This window comes from Marmota monax, unplaced genomic scaffold, assembly GCF_021218885.2.
Source record: "Marmota monax isolate L192 unplaced genomic scaffold, Marmota_monax_Labrador192_F-V1.1 WCK01_AAM20220418_F8-fsc00029, whole genome shotgun sequence".
In the NCBI taxonomy this organism is placed as follows: domain Eukaryota; kingdom Metazoa; phylum Chordata; class Mammalia; order Rodentia; family Sciuridae; genus Marmota; species Marmota monax.
This window is the reverse complement of record NW_026693024.1, coordinates 17,793,087-17,811,275: the sequence shown is the minus strand read 5'-3', so window position 1 is coordinate 17,811,275 and position 18,189 is coordinate 17,793,087. Positions and strand designations below refer to the sequence as shown.

Here is an 18,189-nt window from a genome sequence, read left to right as displayed (position 1 = left end):
GGCCCTAAGCAACTTCTGAGACCCTGTCTCGAAATAAAATATACAAATGGGCTGGAAATGTAGCTCCATGGTTAAGCCCCGCCCCGACCCCCATTCAATCCTTGGTACCAAAAAAAAAAAAAGGTCTGGGCTGACTAGTGTTCTGAAGTGATCTCTGAGAGCAGGAAACTGGTGATACAATCCATCTTGAGAGTTGCTTCACTTGTATTACCACTGTTATGAAATGATTCAACTTTTGCAACACCTTTCTCACATAAGCCAAATTGAAAATACAAAACAACCAACATACGGAAAGTTCTATTTTCTGCTCATCTGCATTTGTTCTCCCCTGACTGTGGCTGAGAGTTGAGATTTTATGTTGCAATTACAGTTTTCTCCTTTTGGAGCCGTTGGCAGCTTTAATCTTCCACAGTGGAGGGCGTTAAAAAAAACCGACACAATGGAAAGCTACATTCCCCATCAGGATAAGGAGAAGAATGCATACCTCGTTCAAATTTTAACCTCTGATAAAGCTGAAACTGATCCACAGGTACCAAACAGGCAATCTGAAAACAGAGATATGGGAGAGGTGAGATTGAATCACTGCAGGCCCTGGAGTTAGCAGCCATTTATGATTTCTCTTCCTGGCTTTGCCTACGATTTTCTCCCTGTACCAGTGTTTGCAAACTTCTTTTTCTCGACACTGTTCACGCAGAAACACCTGCAGCAATTCTCAAATAATCCTTGTCTCCTAGCACAGCTAGGACACACTGTCAAGGCTTCAATTATGAAATGAACTAGCAGCATAACTAAGAGCAGACAACCAAAATTTATTTGGACTTCCCAAATTATTTGTCTATATATATGAATGATGCTGCTTTCTTTCTACATTCAGTTACAAAAATTCAAAAAGATTATAGTTTTAGACCAGTGGTGCTGAGGAAACGGGAGGGGGAGGGGAAGGGGAAGGTACTGGGGGAAGGAAATGGATCCAACCATGTTATGTACATGTATGAGTACGTCACAGTGAATCCCCACCATTATGTAGAACCATAATGTACCTTTAAAAAAAAAAAAAAAATACTGGTTCTAGCTTTGGACCCTTAAAAGCTAAGGTCAGGTTGACAGTGCCTCAGGAATTATAAAAACAGCATTTGTCACCTAGGAAACAGTATCTTCCAAACAACAACAAAAAATTATTCCTGACAAAAATCACTCATGGAGCCCTTAGTCACCACACACTGACATCCCAGACCCTGGAGACAAAGAAATGCCTAAGGTACTGCTTATGGCTAGACATCTATTTCCATTTCAGATGTACAGTGAACAATGATTCATACCTAACCAAGTGACATTTCAGATTAATTATTTTAAATTGTATTTCAAAGGCCTATGCAGGAAAAGCTAACCACTCTTAGAGTGGCATTCTAAAAATATTAATTCCATTGAAGTCAAGATACAAGTATACTAACGTTTCTTAAAAGATTTATAGCTGAGAAAATAAAAGAATTTGCTATTAGCCTTCCAGACATCAGCAATACAGGACAGTCTTGATGATTCCTCTAAATTATACACAAATATATACATATACATACACATGCACATATACACACATACATGCCATGTATGCACACACATTTTTATAAGTGTTTTTGATATAAAATGTATCTGGATGGAAATTCTTTCAACTAACTAAAGGAAGTCAGCTTTGAGAAAACCAGAATAAGATAATGCAGCTAAAATTACATCTAAAAACATATAATACATTTAGAAATGTATTAGAAATCTAATCATTCCCCTCACAAAAATAATTTCAATTTGTTTATTTTGCAAATGAACAAACTAAGTTTTTAATTAAAACGTGTGAAGAACCACAACTCAGTTCTATCTCCACTATTCCAAGTGAAGTAGGGTAAAACAAATTTAATTAATTATGAACATTATTTTTCTAATTTTTCTTTCTCCAACTGGGGACAAAGTATGGTATATTCCCATTTGGTACCTTAAACAAACACTCCTTAGTAATTCTTGTAAAAATGTTAGGGTGAATTTTATGTGATATCTATTTTGTCACAGTTCTTTTTAATTGGACTTTCATTATGTTGAAAACCACCTTTGTTCATTTGTTATAATACCACCCAAAAATCCTTCCTGAAAGATGAAAGTTCTCAAATAAAACTTGGAATTGGAGATAGAAGGTGCAGTAAGTGAAATGGCAGGAGACACTAAAGAATTGGAGTCCACTTTCTGACTTTGTCATTGATCTTTGTATAAAGAACCAATTGCTACTGACTTTAACTTTTGTACCAAGTTGTTTTGAGGATGATATCATCTGGGTCCAAGAGACCTCTGTCACATTCCATGATCAACAAGCCTCAGCTATTTGAAGCCATTGATTCTATAGACAGTCCTATTCCCCACTCACCTCCATCTAAAGTAGTTTGTGAACTGGTAAAGAACTTCCTTAAGTCCTTCAAAGTCAACCCCTAAAAATTTTCATTTTTCAATGATGAGCAACTTAGATAACAGTTGGGTCAAATGCAGTTTATGAGACACAGGCAAATTGAAGATATTTTATATAGTTTGACTGTGAGGTGTCCCCCAAAGGCTCATGTGTGAGACAATACAAGAAGGTTTAGAGGAGAGAGCATTGGTCTATGACAGTCTTAACCCTATTAGTGAATTAATCAACTCATGGGACTGAGTGGTAGCTGAAGGCGGATAAGGTATGGCTGGAGGAAGTGGGCCATTGGGGGTGTGCCTTTGGGGTACATATTTTGTATCTGGCAAGTGGAGACCTTGCTCTGCTTCCTGATCATCACATGAGCCGCTTCCCTCTGCTCCACTGTTCCGCCATGATGTTCTGCTGACCTAGAGCCCCGAGGAATGGAGCCAGCTCTCTATGGGCTGAGACCTCTGAAACTGTAAGCCTTCAAATAAACTTTTCCTCCTCCACAATTGTTCTTGTTGGATTATTTAGTCACAGCAGTGAAAAAGCTAACTAAAAAAATGTTTCAGACACAAATGAAATGCCAATGAGAAAAACAATAGAAATTAATGCAGTAAAAAAATCACCAACAGTAGGAATGAATGTTTACAAACATAAATTTCATCAAAGTTCTTATTACTGCCAATGGGAAAGTCATACATCTTTAATTTTTTGGCCTCTTCCTCTACTTTGAATCTCCTTTATTATTTCCTAACTCAAAGGTTCATATGGAATAAAACCTTAATAAGGTAAATCAAATTTTCCATTACAATCTGTGATCATGAAAAGTTATTTCTACCATGGCTCACTATTTTATCCTTTGGGAATAATGGTAATGCCCAGAACACACCCTTCTCTCTGTTGTGTAAACTTGCATCTTCTCCATAGCTAGGTGATGGTCTGCTATGGGCAAAGCACTGCATGATGCCTGGCCATGCCAAAGAGACAGGGGTTGTGCTTAAGGAACTGAAATTGCCCACACACAGGATGGAGAAAGAATTTATACCGGGATCTTGTCATCAGTTGGATTTTTCAGATTAGGACTAATTTTCTAAAATACTTCTATCACACTTGTGGCTTTAGATAAGGAAAAGCTGGAGCTATTTAAAGATAGCAGATGATGCAAAGTATTGAATTCATAGTTCCACTGCCATTTGAAGCTATTATTCAAAGTCTCCATTTCTACAATTATAAGGTTGAAATAACCCTATTAGAATGATATTGAAGACTCAATCGGGCTGCAGGTAAAGGGTTAGAATCAATTTTTTGAGGGTATTCACAAATACCCTCAAAAAATCAGACTAGATAAGACTAGAGAATAATAAATAAGATAATAATAAATAAGATTACAAAGAAGTGTCTTGTAGGAATGGAGATATAGCTCGATTGGTAGGGTGCTTGGCTTGCACGCAAAAAGGCCCTGAGTTCAATCCCCAGCACCACCAAAAAAAAAAAAAAAAAGTGTCTTATAGTATACCCTTATCCTGTCTCTACCAACAAAGAAAGACCAAATCATCCAAAATCACACTAGAACATCTTTTTTTTTTAACTTTTTATTTTGAAATAATTTTAGATTCATAAAAAGTTGCAAAATTTGTAGAGTACCTAAATGTCATTCCAACTTCCCCTAGAGAGCACACCTTATATAACCATACCTACGGAAACAATAAAATTTACATTGATATGTACAATTAAATCATCAGCAGGCCCAGTAACGTCTTTTTTCAGTCCAGGATCCAATCCTTGTACCTAGGTGCAGTATCTCCCTTGCCTTCTGTGACACCTCCTTAGTTTATGAAGACCTGACATGTCCGAAAAGCCCAGGTCAGTTATTTGTATGATATTCTTCCATTTGGACTTGTCTGATGCTTTCTCATGATTAAAGGAGTTGTGTATTTTTACAAGAATGCCAAGTATGATCTTGGAGCCATCAGGAGGCACATGAGGACATGGTTCAGGACTGTGATGTCAACATCCTAACTAGGTTGAGGCCAGGTTTCTCCACCCTTTGTAATTCATAAGTATCCTGTAGGGGGTGTTTTAACTTAAGATCTTTAAGATACAAGGACAGAGATGGAGATAGTTTATTACTTATAGGTCCTGGGTGGTGGGGGACACAAGCATGATGGGAAGATACACACAGAGGACAGGGAGAGAGAGGGACCCATGGGAAGACACCTTCACTGGGGCCAGGGCATTATCAAAACAGGATTCACATGAAGAGTTTTGACTGGTGGATTTAAAGAAAGCAGGCAGAGCTGGGTGCAGTGGTGCACCACTATGGCTATTCAAATAGGCTGCATCTAGCTGTCCCACAGGGAGGTGGTTATCAGGAGGAAGCTGTATACAGGAGATTTCTGGAAGGACCACATTGAGGAACTGAGAGGAGATGTAGAGCTAGAATCCTATTGTGTCAGGGTGACTAAGCCTTCTTTCTGGTATGAGAAAGTCCAACTTGTATTCACAATGGATGCTGAGGCAACAAGAAATTATAATAATAATTTACTGCGGGGGGATACTTGATTCAAATTCTGTTTCTCATCACAAGTTCACCCGCTAATTTTAGTTTCTAGTGGCAATTTATTCTTCCCCCAAAATGTTAATGTAATATTTGCTTAATGATGATTTTTCAGTTTCCACCATTCATTCAATATTTGGTGATTAGAATTCTGCTGTTGGGTTAGATAGGAGCAAAAAAGTCTGGTATGCTACGGCACCAGTTAAAAATAAATTTAACTTATTGGAATGGAATCACCATTTGACCCAGATATCCCACTCCTTGGTTTATACCCAAAGGACTTAAAAACATCATCCTACAGGGACACAGCCACATCAATGTTTATAGCAGCGCAATTCACAATAGCTAAATTATGGAACTAACCTAGATGCCCTTCAGTAGATGAATGGATAGAAAAACTTTGGTATACATACACAATGGAACATTACTCAGCATTAAAAGAGAATAAAATCAAGACATTTGCAGGTAAATGGATGAAGTTGGAGAATATAATGCTAAGTGAAGCAAGCCAATCCCCCCAAACCAAAGACCGAATGTTTTCTTTGATATGAGGATGCAGACGCATAGTGGCAATGGTGGGGGACATGGGAGGAATAGAGTAACTTTAGATAGGGCAAAGGGGCGAGAGGGGAAGGGAGGGGGCAAAGGGGTAGGAATGATGGTGGAATGAGTTAGACATCATTACCCTAGGTCATATATGAAGACATGAATGCTGTGAAAATACCTTGTGTACAATCAGTGACTTGAACAATTGTGCTCTATATGTGTAATATGAAATGAATTGCATTCTGCCATCATGTGGAACAAATTAGAATAAATAAATAATTTAATAATAAATAAAATTTAACTTATCAATTTTAAAAGATTCCACTGGAATCAGCTGCCTCTTCTCCGTTTATTTGCTTGTTCATTTTTAAGTCATTATATGCTTTACTGATACTTATTTTATTCAGTGTATTCTAATCCATTACTAACCAGACCTGTATTTTAGCAGAAGTAACAAAGAGAAGTATCTTCTGAGCTATCAAGAGACCACTTCCCTCAGATCAACTACTAAAAGGTCTTAATTTGATTTAAAATTATTTTTGCTACTCTTTTGAAATTTGTGCTGATATAACTGTTAAACAAATTTCTCTCCCTTATCCAAGTGTAGAAAACATTTCACCTTATCATCATGATCCTATAAATTCTTCCAAAAAGAAAAAAAAACTTTAATTCAAAGATAAAATAACTTCAGATTCATTTTAATTAAACAAGGGCAATACTATCAGGATAGTAACAACAAAAAGCTTCTAACTGCCTGTATTCTTTGTTGGTGGGGGTTTTTTGTTCTGTTTTGTTTAAATTTTCCTGGTAAAAATTGACCTGGGGACATTTTATTAAACACCCAGTCTCTACTTGGCTGAGTTTCTGCTTCTTCATTCCACTCAGAGCAGACCATAATCTGTGGAGACAGTGTAGGTCTGCACAGGTGTGTGTGTGTGTGTGTCTGTGCGCTGTAACCACTAGACATACGCTGACTGGTATCTCTAACAGCTGCAACTGGGAAGAAATGAGAAGCAAGACACACCCTTCCTTATTAGTGTTATTAACTACAACCATAACCTCTGAATGAACACCACCTACTGCAACATACACACACACACACACACACACACACACGAAAAGAAGAGGGAGGGAAAGGGGGACAGACAGTGGAGCCTGCTCTCCTCAGGTGCAGTGGAGCTGAAAGCAGTGCATGACCCCAGAAGAAATGTATGTTACTTTTTAGGGGTGGACACCAATTCTCAGTTAAGGGGATGAAATGATTAAAACAGAAGTTAGGGATAGGCTAGGGAAACACTGCTCACCAGAGTATGTAAAGTCAAGACAGAAGGTGAAAGAAGCCAAGATGTTCCTTAGCTTTGGCCCTTTAAATTATTCTTCTGCTACAGTTGCTTTTAAAAGGTTAAAAACAAAACAAAAAAAACACCAAGTTGAACGTAGACCATGATAAAGGTGCATCTGGGGACTTGCCTTAGACGCCAGTGTCTAACACACTAGGGCAGAAACTAGGAATATGTCCTATCTCAACCCAGGAAATAAAAACTGTTCCTCCTAACATAGAAGAAAAACGGCACATTCACCCGAATAAAACTCACCTAATACTAGAAATGAGACCATGATTGGAAAGAGGGTGCCAAGCCCACTGCGGAGGGAAAGACAGGAGAGAACTGGAGTCCAGGGCCAGGGATCGGCACAGCCCCCTGCTGCTTCATATGGTCAGCAGAAGCCCCGAGTATCACGAGTATCATGTCACCCAGCATCACTGGTCCCCACCACCTCCTGCTCTCCCCCTCCACTCACCTACGGGACACACTGTAGCTCCACGGGACACACTCAGCCTGTCCTGCTGAGTGTTCCTATAGAGTATCTGCCTTTAGTTTTCGAAGAATCTTAGAAACCTTATTCTCCACTTACATGCAGTTTTAAATACATCTCAAAATGGAGTCTTACATATGTTCTTGAAAATATTTAGCTGGGATTCTCAACAAATGTCCCTGAACTCTGGTTTGGCAGATTCCTTTGTCTCCTGCCACCCCCAAAGTTGAACTTTTCTTTGGCCGACATGTCTCACGACATGCCATAAAGGTTATTCTAGACAAACTCGATTCCTTCCTACATTCAGATCCTCAAACCACAGTAACAGGAATATTCTCGCTCACCTGGCTCCTCCCCGGCCCCTGCTCCAGCTTCCCACCATGATAACAGGAGGAAGGAGAACCAAAGGTGGCTAGCCAGGGCAGGCCATGCTGGGGGTCTTGGGGGGACACTTGGATCCTGTAACCCTCGCAGCCTTTTCAGTCACCCTAAATAAATGTGCATTCTAAGAAAAAACTACTTATTTTGCAAATGTAGCTTCCAGTTCCTTAGCTCTCCACTCCTCCCCCTCCTCGGGCCTCCAGAGTGCCACCTTCTAAATCCCTTTCTATAGAAATCCTAAGCCTGTTCTTGGCAAGGGCAGCTGTCTCCACCCTTCCTCCGGTGCAGGCGGTGGCGGGAGCAGTAAAAGGCAGGCTGGTTGCTCAGGGCCCCAGGACTGGGAGGGGGATTGGTGAGCGAGAAGCTCTTCCTGCCCTCCAGGCCAGCTGGCAGTTGGAAGGAGTTCAATTTCTCAGGCCACAGAACGGTAGGCACCATTCAGACAGGTTAAGTACTCGCCACTCTGACTTCACACCGCCCAGGCTCTCCAGCAAGACAGGGTGTGCTACTTGCATGACACAGTAAGGAAACTGCTTAAATCGGATGCTGCCTTTTTTTAACAGGGCTGCTAACTTCAAGCAAGAGCTCTGCTTGAAGTACTGCTATCAGAACAGACAATCTGTGTCCTGCCTTCAAAATTCCATGTTGGACAAGGTTCTTGGATAAAGTACATTGGAAAAGCCCTGCAGAGCAACAGCTGAAAATACCCGATGATGCAATGAAGGAAAGTTTTACTTTTCTCTGGCTCCCACAGGGTTCACCTCTGGCCACAAGTCGTCCTGAGTCACTATCTCTCAGCAGCTTGCAGGACATGGAGAGGGAAGGCATGGCGAGGAAGCTGCCATTTTCTACTGTTTCCTGCATGAACAGGGTTTGAACTGGACATTAAATGCTTCACTAGTAGGCTTACTCCTGAGAGAGAAATACGAAGACGCAGAGCCAATTTGGAAGGCAGGCAAGGGATTAAAGCCAAGGAGGGTAACTAGACCTGGGCAGGAAAGCATGCAGAGCAAAGAGCTTCAATTCCTAGTGTCCTTTCAAGGTGGAGAGATGTCACACTTAAGCACCTTTTATAAGACAATAAATAATGAGGAATCATATACCATAATATAAATGGCAGACAAGACAAAGGGAACCCGCTTTACGAAGAAATATTTTTAACCAGCAAAGTCTATGTGTTGCCTGTATAAAATAAACGTGTTTTGTTTTTTTTTAAGTGGAGGGAAGTAGTAGTCATGGAGACGAAACTCAGTCATCCATCATATGAATGAGCCCCATTGTGATATACTCAAAAATGCATAGGTTAGAGGTATGCTTTATCATAATGACTCATGAGTCTTGAAGTCAAGCAAATTAGAAAGAAGGTAGCACCATCCAGCTCACCTGTGTGGGGTACTTTTTTTTTTTTAAAGAGAAGAGAGAGAATTTTTTAATATTTATTTTTCAGTTTTTCAGTGGACACAACATCTTTATTTTATTTTTATGTGGTGCTGAGGATCAAACCCAGTGCCCCACGCATGCCAGGCTAGCGCGCTAACCGCTTGAGCCACATCCCTAGCCCTGTGTGGGGTACTTTTATATGTGTGGTATTTACTTTCAAAGGAGTCCATGTAAGCTAATAAAGCTACTCAGATCTCCACTATTATCCTCTGTTCAATTCTCAATTCACAGTGAAAACACTCCCCATCACCACCACACCAATTTATCACTCTGGGCAAAAAAAAAAAAAAAGGTAGCAAATTGGTAAAGAACATTCGACTATTGTACAGGGATGCTCATTTCTGACCAGGCTCTTAGCAGGACCAGTGAGAATAGAAATGGCTTGCTGATGCCCTGGAGTGTCTTATTACTCATCTAATGAGAAAAACACTTTGAAGAATTTAAAATTAGTTTAGTTTGGAATATGATTTTGTTCTTTTGTTTTTCAAATAATTTTTAAGAGTCATTATGGGTTTGTTTGGTTTTAACACAGCCTAAAAGCAAAATTGCTTTTAGAGTAAAACTGAATAAAAAGAAGTATAAACAGGAAAGTGTGAGTGACAATGTACACAGTGGGAAAAGGACACAGAGAACAAAGGGGAAGGGGATTTAAAGAGAAAATGTCTATGCAAAGAAAATCAGAAGAGTCGACTCTGTTCTAGAGAACTGTGGAAAGCACAGCTTGCCTTCACCCACTCATCTGGACACATTAGCCCTGACTCCCAATATCGAAAGTGTCAAAGGTCAGTGCTTACCATCTGAGGAGAGTCTAGGACATCACTATGCAACTAAGCCCCCTCTGCGGTGACAAAAGTGTTCAATTCTATTCAATGCTATGCTGTCCCATGACGCAGCCATGAGCCACAGAGGCTACTGAGCACTTAACCAGTTACGGACTAGCCCAGTAGAAGAACTGAGTTTTTAACTTTGTTTAATTTTAACTAAAGTTAAATAGCCACAGGTGGCTAGGGACTACTGGTTTTGACAGCACAGACCTATGATTGATCTCATAGGCTTGTTTTGAAACTTCACCAAACTACTCATTTACCTTTAATAGATCTTACGCACAGGAATTAGGTAAGTGTGATACCAGATCCAGCTCTTGCTGTGTGCCCCATCTCTCGTGTTTCACTTTAACTATCTGACGTTATCTGTTTAGCATCTCTATGCTAATCAGAAGCTCCACCAGGACAGTGCCAGGCCTGCCCGTCCTCGCTCCATCCACGCTTGGCATCCGGCCCACACACAGCACACTCTCCATTAACACTTGTGACCTGTCAGACCCCAGAGAAGCAAAGCAGAAAGGAAGTTCTGTCGTGCTCGGATTATGCATGGACAGGAGTTCCCAGATACTTGAGTCTCATTTTAAGGGCAATTCTAAATTACAAAGATCAACAGTGTTCTTGGTAGTTAGCCTAAATTTCCCTCACATTAATTTCCTCCTATTCATTACCCACACAAAAGTAAACACTAGTCCTCATGGAAGGATTTACATGTTCAAAATTAACTTTTTATCAAAACTTTATTATTTCATTATTTTCTTAAAATGAATCACTTCTAAATCATTATGGATTCTTTTTATGCTTCCCTGAAAAATAATTTTAACTCACTTGTAGCACTCAGCTAATACAGTTCAGAAGCTAAACACAGAATAACCCCTGTGTTAGGTTAGAAATTGTGTATACCATCTTTCTGACTACTTTGCTTACAAAACAAAGGCGATCTATAAGTAAAAGCATCCACATTCATAAAACATGTATATATACATACAGACATCCTTCACATGAACACATTTACATCTGCGCACATACATACACACTATTGGCCTTCTAATTATCAGGTCCTTTATTTCCTACACCTAGTTCTACTCTTAAAGCCATGCCATCACTGTGGTCAAAAAGAACTGGATTGGAATTCTAGCTCTTCTACTTTCTAGACAGGCATTTTTTGGTAATTTACTTAAGCCCCCTGGACCTCAGCTTCTGTATCTAAAAAAAAAAATATCCAATTCCATGAGGTCTGTTGAGACAATTAAATATACACTGACCACAAAAGCAACCAGGAGAGTGCTGGGTGCAAAGCAGGTGTCTGTTTACTGAATGGACGTTCATCGGCTTCTTGAACCCCTTTCAAAGGCTGACAAACTCCCTAAGAATGGGCGAGAGTTCCTTATGTTCCAGTCTAAGGTGAACAGGGACCAAAGATTAAAAGGCAGATCTAAGGGCAGGCTGAGATCAGAAATTGAACAAACAACAGAATGAGATAAATCACCATCTTAGGAAAACGAGGTAACTCATTGTAAAAGAAAGACATTTCTGATGCCTGATACAGATAGATTAAAAGGCCTCTCTCTGCTCTTTGGAAAGAGTTCAACTCAAGTTACCATTGTAGAATCAAAATAGTTTATATATTCCGTAACCATGGCTAATCTATGGTCTACGAGTCCTTAAAGTATTCGAGATCACAAGACCACTCGTGATTCAGCCTCCACACCTCACATTTGGTCAGTCTGATCTCTAGTGCCTTCACCTATTTTAGAACTTTTTCAACACACAAGACAGCAGACATAAATATAGACCTGAGCTACATAGCAGCTTTAACAGTTTGTATAAGGAATCCAACAGTATGTAGCAATAAATTCCTCCTTTAAAAATCAACCTCTGTATTTCATTGCTAGCCTCCCTAGTAGGGAGGTGGGTGGAGTCAAGATCCTAACAAATCACGTCAACAGGAAAGAAGGGAAGGTTGCGGCAGACGCCCCATACCTCAGCTTCCTGCAGGGTCCCATGGTTTAGGCACAACATGTCAGGGCAAGTGATGGGAGACCCACATCCTTCTCGGATTGCCAGCTGCATGTACTGTTTCAGGCACTGGAGTTGAAAAGAAAAAAGACAGCAGTTACCCCCCATTCCAGTAGCACCAAGGTTGCATGACAGACCCACCAGTGGCTCTTCCTTAATTGGCTGTTCTGGGTTCTTGTACTCAGGAAACGTAAGTTACCACAAGTGTGAATACTAAGAGCCATCACTGTGGAAAGAATGCAGAGATAGGCAGTTAATTATGCATGATTTCATCCTGAGTTTATTCAAGTCAAGGGCTTGCTTATTCAAGAATGCTCCCACATCTCATCCACCATCAGCTGGGAGGAGAAGAAACACTTGTGCACACACGGCAAAGGCTTTCTTCTTATTTTATTTTATTTTTTAACTTGTGTGACTTCCGAATTCCATTTTTATCTAGAGGCCCCCTCCTTCCAAGTTGAATGGAATTCTGTGACCCTGCCACAAGCTACTGGAGCAGAATCAAAGTAAGACTAAGGCCATGACACATCTAGGAACGTGCTTAACAAGAATAGACAGTGTCGACTTGAGAAAGTCAGGGGGATTTCTGTTGAATGGAGACAGCAAAGAATTTGGGGAAATGAGAACCACACCTAACTGAGGCCTTGGTGGAGAATTGACAGAGGGGGATTGAGTAGAAAAAAAGACAGTGGCAAACTGAAGAAGGAAGAAACTGAATTTTAAAAAAGAAACCCCAGAGGAAAAGAGGGAGACCTCAAGCACAGACTGCTACTCCCCGTTGCTTCTTGTGCCTGGACCTTGGGCTGTTGGGGAAGACATGAGACTGACCAGGAATGTAGGAGAACCGACATTGTCACGGAGACCTCCAGCATCTCCTCTCTGCTTCCCAAGCCAGCCTCACATCCCACAAGAAACTGGAGGCCTTAGAGTAGTCCCCTTCTATCCAAGGGCTCCACACATTCCAACTCAACTAAACTTGGTCAAAAATATCCAGAAGAAAAAAAAAGTTATGTTGTTGCTGACATGTATTAAACAAGTTAGAACTTTGATGTTTGGGATTGTTTGGATATATACACAGATCTCTTACTCTTGTCATTATTCCCTAAACAATACAGTATAACAACTATTTATGCAATATTTACATTATATATTCATAGGATGTGTGTATGTTATAAGCAAATACTGTGTCATTTTGTATAAGGGACTTGAGTATCTGTGGCTTTTGATATCCACAGAAAGTCCTGGAACCAAACCCTGCAGATACTGAGGGGCCATATAGTTCCGGCAAATAAAATTAGGAAATCTGAAAACTGGCTCCTCACTTTCTACCTATTTGCTCAAGATTGATGAGCCTTTTTCTATTTGCAAGACAAAAAACAAAAAAAAAAGTCAATCTCAAATGTCGAGGAGTGCATTGCCTAAAAAATACATAAGCTCGTCAATAAAGTCATGACTCTTACAAAATGATCTGTTTTTCCAATTTATACATTTCTGTGTCAGCCTGCTAGGTTAAAATTTTTTTCCATGCACCATTCAGTAAATCATTACATGAAAGTCTATGCTCAGAATATTTCTGACATGATGGTGACATCTATGCCTTTCATTGACCTTTTTCACTCATTTTCTCCATTTGAAAAGTAAAACCAGCATCACTATCATATTATTTTTAAAAAATATGTATTCCTCTGAAGTGACTCTACAGGTCCTGGTGAATCAGCAACCATGGCCAACCTTTAAGGCAGACTTGTTTTCCTGCCAGTGGTTAACGGCCCCCTTCTCCAAGGAGTTGATTTTTTTCTATCACAGCAAAAACTAGAAAATAACCTCACTGTCTAACACAGAACACTGAAATGAATTTTGGTAAAGGGGATGGGGCAGAATCATGAAAAACATTTTCAAATGGTGTTTAAAGGCCTGGGGAAACCTATGATTTAGTACAGAGAATAAGCGATACCTGGGAGCAGGGGTAGTCTTCAGTCGCTTTTCCCTTGTGACTGACCTCAATAGAGACACTAGATTTTTCACTTTCACTTTCTTCTTCAAGAGAAGGGTAAACAATTGCTTGCTGTAAGATTCACTGTGCCAAGCATGCTCTCCGGCTCCAGGAACAGTGGGATCAGCCAGCCAGGCAACAGGAGGGAGAACTGCATTGGGCAGGGAAACCCCAGAGGGACAGGAAAGGGGCTCCCAAAAGGAGTGATCCCAAGGGACAAATATGTCAGTGATGTGAAGCCGGCCGCTCGCTCTGCTCCTAGGGCCTCTGGCCTCCCATCAGCCCAGTGAGTTCCGGAGCCACTGCCCAGCCTCATCCCAACTGCACTTACAGAAACTGCGGGAAACAGACTGCAAAACAATGCCGTCTCCAGGCTCAGGGAAAGGCAGGTGAGGAAAACAGTAAGGGGTGCCATGAAGTTCAGACCCTTCTAGCTGGGGTTCAGAGCCAGGAGACCACAGGAAAACGACTCTGCCTTTGACCCAGACCTACATCCCTTAAATCTTTAAAATGAGAACAATAATACCTGTTACAATTACCTCTCAGGGTTTAAAACACTCCCCCACCACCACCACACACACATACTCACCCCTGAAATTTTATCTATCAAGCCCCTTCTAAATTTACAAACTGCAGAATATTAGGTCATTTTTTTTACTGTCTTCACTTGAACTTAGACTTTCTATCAAAAACATTGTGGGGAACTGTTAATCCTCTGGCCTTCTGAGCTATCCTTTCTCTACTCCCTGCAGGGAGCCAGTTAAACCACTTAGGATGGAGCTGCAGGGACAGAACAGAGGTTCACATCAGAACTCCCCACACACCCCTAGGCAAGCTTCTCCTTAGAACTATTTTGGTCTATAAAATAGTTGAGTGTCAAATAGGAACCAGAGACACCATGTAAGTCTTCATAAACCAAATATAGATATAAAAAAGGTAAAATCATTTAAACTTATACTGCAAATTTGTAAAGTTGAAATATAAACCTCCCAAGAGCTTATAACGGAGGTTTCATTTGCTAATGCAATGTTCTTAGGTACACTGCAGATCGTGATTCATCGACCTAATGAATTTTGAAGCTTCCCACAAGCACACTCTTGGCTGCAAATAACACTGTGTGACCTATGATTTTAGGAGAGAAATTGGGGCTTAAACACTGACTACAGGGTTTAAATACATATCCTCTGGTTTTTATTCTAAGAAACACTTGTTCAAGATAGAGATCTGCAAGTGCACAATGTTCAGTAATCTTCATGCACGCAGGCACTTGACACGCCATCACGGCATGCATTTGGAAAACATTTAGTCCCAGTCATTGTGTCTCCCTGAATTTTCAAGTATCCCAGGTTCACTGTGTGTCTTCCATTTGCTTGCGCTGAAAACCTTAGTCTCAAACCCTCCCTCTCCTCGTCCATACCTCTGACTAATAAAGCACAGAAGAACTGAAAACACTTGAAAGAAGCCCTGTGCATGTCACACAAACCAAGCAGGTAATTGGCTACCAATTGTGGAGAAAAAACTGGTGTCTAGCCTGTAAGTAAAGGTAGGGAAACAGAAAAAGAAATTCCCATCAATCGTATTGTTTAGACTGCATTTCATTAAACAATAACATTATGCAGATATCTAAAACACAATTTTTTTTAACAGCTAACAAACTCCAAGGGAAATGTTTCAAACAATAGATTTCAAAAATCCAGATAACCCAAGAAAGAAACAACTTTTTCTTTTGAAAAGACAACATTTTACTTAAATGTACTTTAAAGACCAGAAGGGTCACATGTAATAACAAAGATTCTTCATGACCCTCAAGGATGTAGATACCCAACAACTGTTGATTCAGATGCCTCCTGTGGAATTCCTCAGTGGAATTTTTCAAGTTTCTTCTAGAGCCATTTTGAGGGGTGATAGTTTCCAGTGTATCATGGCCTTCTTCATAAGCTATTCTTAGGTATTATGGTGGGCCTGGTAAATGGTCACAAAGTTAGGACAAAGCTTCTATGTTCCCACCCCAGAATAAACATGGGGTGGGGATATATATATATATATATATATATACACACACACACACACACACACGTTAATTTGCTCCACTGTTCCTCATTCTCTATCCCTAGATTATTCCTTTCTTAAGATTTAAAAAAAAAAAAAAGTATTACAATGAACAGTGAATGGAAATGGGTGCCAACAATTGCCTCTACATGTTGGGCAAGATGTCAACCTCTCTGGCTACAATGCTCCTAGTTTACATTATGGGACAACCACCTGCCTTGCCTGCTCACAGGGAAATGGGGAGTCCCCCATGAACGTGCATACATGAAAATACTCTGAAAAGCGAAAGAGATCTGCAAAGACAACACGATTGGAGGATGCAATCGATGCTTCTGAAAGGTAGACAGGCAGGCCAGCAGAAACGAAGGTCCTCAGACACACAGAACCCTGGGAGATTGGCCCAGGAGAGCAAGCAGGGCAGGTGAGAACAGGTTTTGTTGGAGGGTGGGGGCTCAGAAAGGAGGTAATGGTGCTAACGGTTGTCAGTTTAAGTGGTCCCTGCAACAGGGTCTTGGCAGCTTCTGGATGCAGAATCCTGAGGTCAAAGGACTGGCAGACCTCCTGAATTGAGGCTGAGTTGGTGAACTGCTACTCTCTTAGTGTCTCATGACTAACTCAGCAGAGACGGGGAGGGAAGGTGATGAGAGAAAGAACCTGCAGGCCCAAACCCATACCGACTTTGAATATCTGTCTTGCTTTTTATCATTCCCGGTACAATGTATACATTAAAGTAGATGTTCCAAGAAAATGCAGATGGACATTTCTCTGCCCCAGTACATAATTTCTTCACAGTACCTCCAGTGTGTTCTACAGAACATCTCAGATTGAGGCCAATCAGTAGTCTGTTTATTCCAGTTGGAATTATAATCGTCACACATGATCCGAGAACAAAGCCTTCTTTGTGGGATACTGTTGAGTTCAATTATTGGTACAACTCATGATGGCATTTCTCCCAATTCAAATGTCTATTAACATGCCAAAAGCAAGTCAACAATGTATAGCTAAGCAGGAAGCTGTTACCAGGTTTAGTCTGATCCTGGAACTTTCTCAGAGACCTTGGATTTTAACCAGAATGATATTATTGATGAAGATCAACTTCCTCATCCTAAGTGTTTACCAACCATATGGGACATCAAGGGGTAGATAGGAAAACTTGGCACCAAATCACTAAAAAGAAGCCCTAAATCAAACAAGGAGCTATAAATACTTTTAAAACGAGACCTTTGTTTTCTAGTTCTCGTCTGTCAGCTTCTCTCAGACCAGAAATCTTCCCTGCCTCACCCCATAGTCTGGTAGGACACCCAGCCCATATGCTCTCCTAGCACCCTGAGCCCAGCTAGTACTGAACTTTTCAAATTGGGTACAAGAATGTATTTGGGGGAGTTCATGAGCTCTTCATAGCAAGATTTCCTCATTTGGATTTCTCAACACAACGTAGGAAACTCCCTACGTTCACCCACAAAGCTCACACCTGTGTTTGTGGTGCCTGCTCAGCGAGGTAGGAATGCTTTCACTGTCACAAGCAGGTGAAGAAAGGGTGGAAGAATCCAGACCCCGTGATGGCCATACAAGTCAGGACGGCTAGGGATGCAGAGAAAAGTGCTAGGGTCACTGAATTACCAGGACTCACTGGAACACTCCCAAACGCAGAGCCTACCTGTAAACAGTGATTTGGCTGAAGCAAAACATCGCCCATCACATTAATGCGCTTGAGTTTCACTGGTCTATAATTTTAGTCAACATTCAGTCTGTACATGCATTCTGGCATTCTGGTTACTTAAGATGTACACCTAAATGGGTTTATACCTTGTATTTATGTTTGTGTAAGTTTTTTAAGGAAGCCACATAAACCCATCAAAAGGAGGGCAGGCATGGTGATTCTCAATGGCCAAGGGGTTGGTGGCACTGTACTTCCATTGAGGACATGTCGGGATATCAGGTTCTACAGGGGGTTTCCTAAATTGTACAGCACCCCCGCCCAACTCCCCAGAAGACGTGGTTTCTCCCCCTATTTACCCGCCTTCCCAGGCCACCTTAGTGACAGCAGATGTTAACCACTGAAGTATGTTGCACCTGTGAGTAGCACAGCCTTAGCACCTGCGTTGCAAGGACCGTGAACCTGCCTGTCTCTCAAACAGCC

At 40.9% G+C, this 18,189-nt stretch overlaps 1 protein-coding gene across 3 annotated transcripts in view; it reads right to left on the bottom strand.

Annotated features, from left to right (window-relative positions):
* Rnf144b (ring finger protein 144B) overlaps positions 1–18,189 on the bottom strand; it is a 158,683-nt gene that overhangs the window by 30,305 nt on the left and 110,189 nt on the right. For all 3 annotated transcript variants that reach the window (XM_046453431.2, XM_046453430.2, XM_046453429.2), the window contains exons 3-4: positions 11,972–12,076; positions 485–545 (exon numbers count right to left, since the gene is read on the bottom strand). In XM_046453431.2, coding sequence (XP_046309387.1) covers positions 485–545; positions 11,972–12,076 — 166 coding nt within the window. The remainder of the gene's footprint in view (positions 1–484; positions 546–11,971; positions 12,077–18,189) is intronic.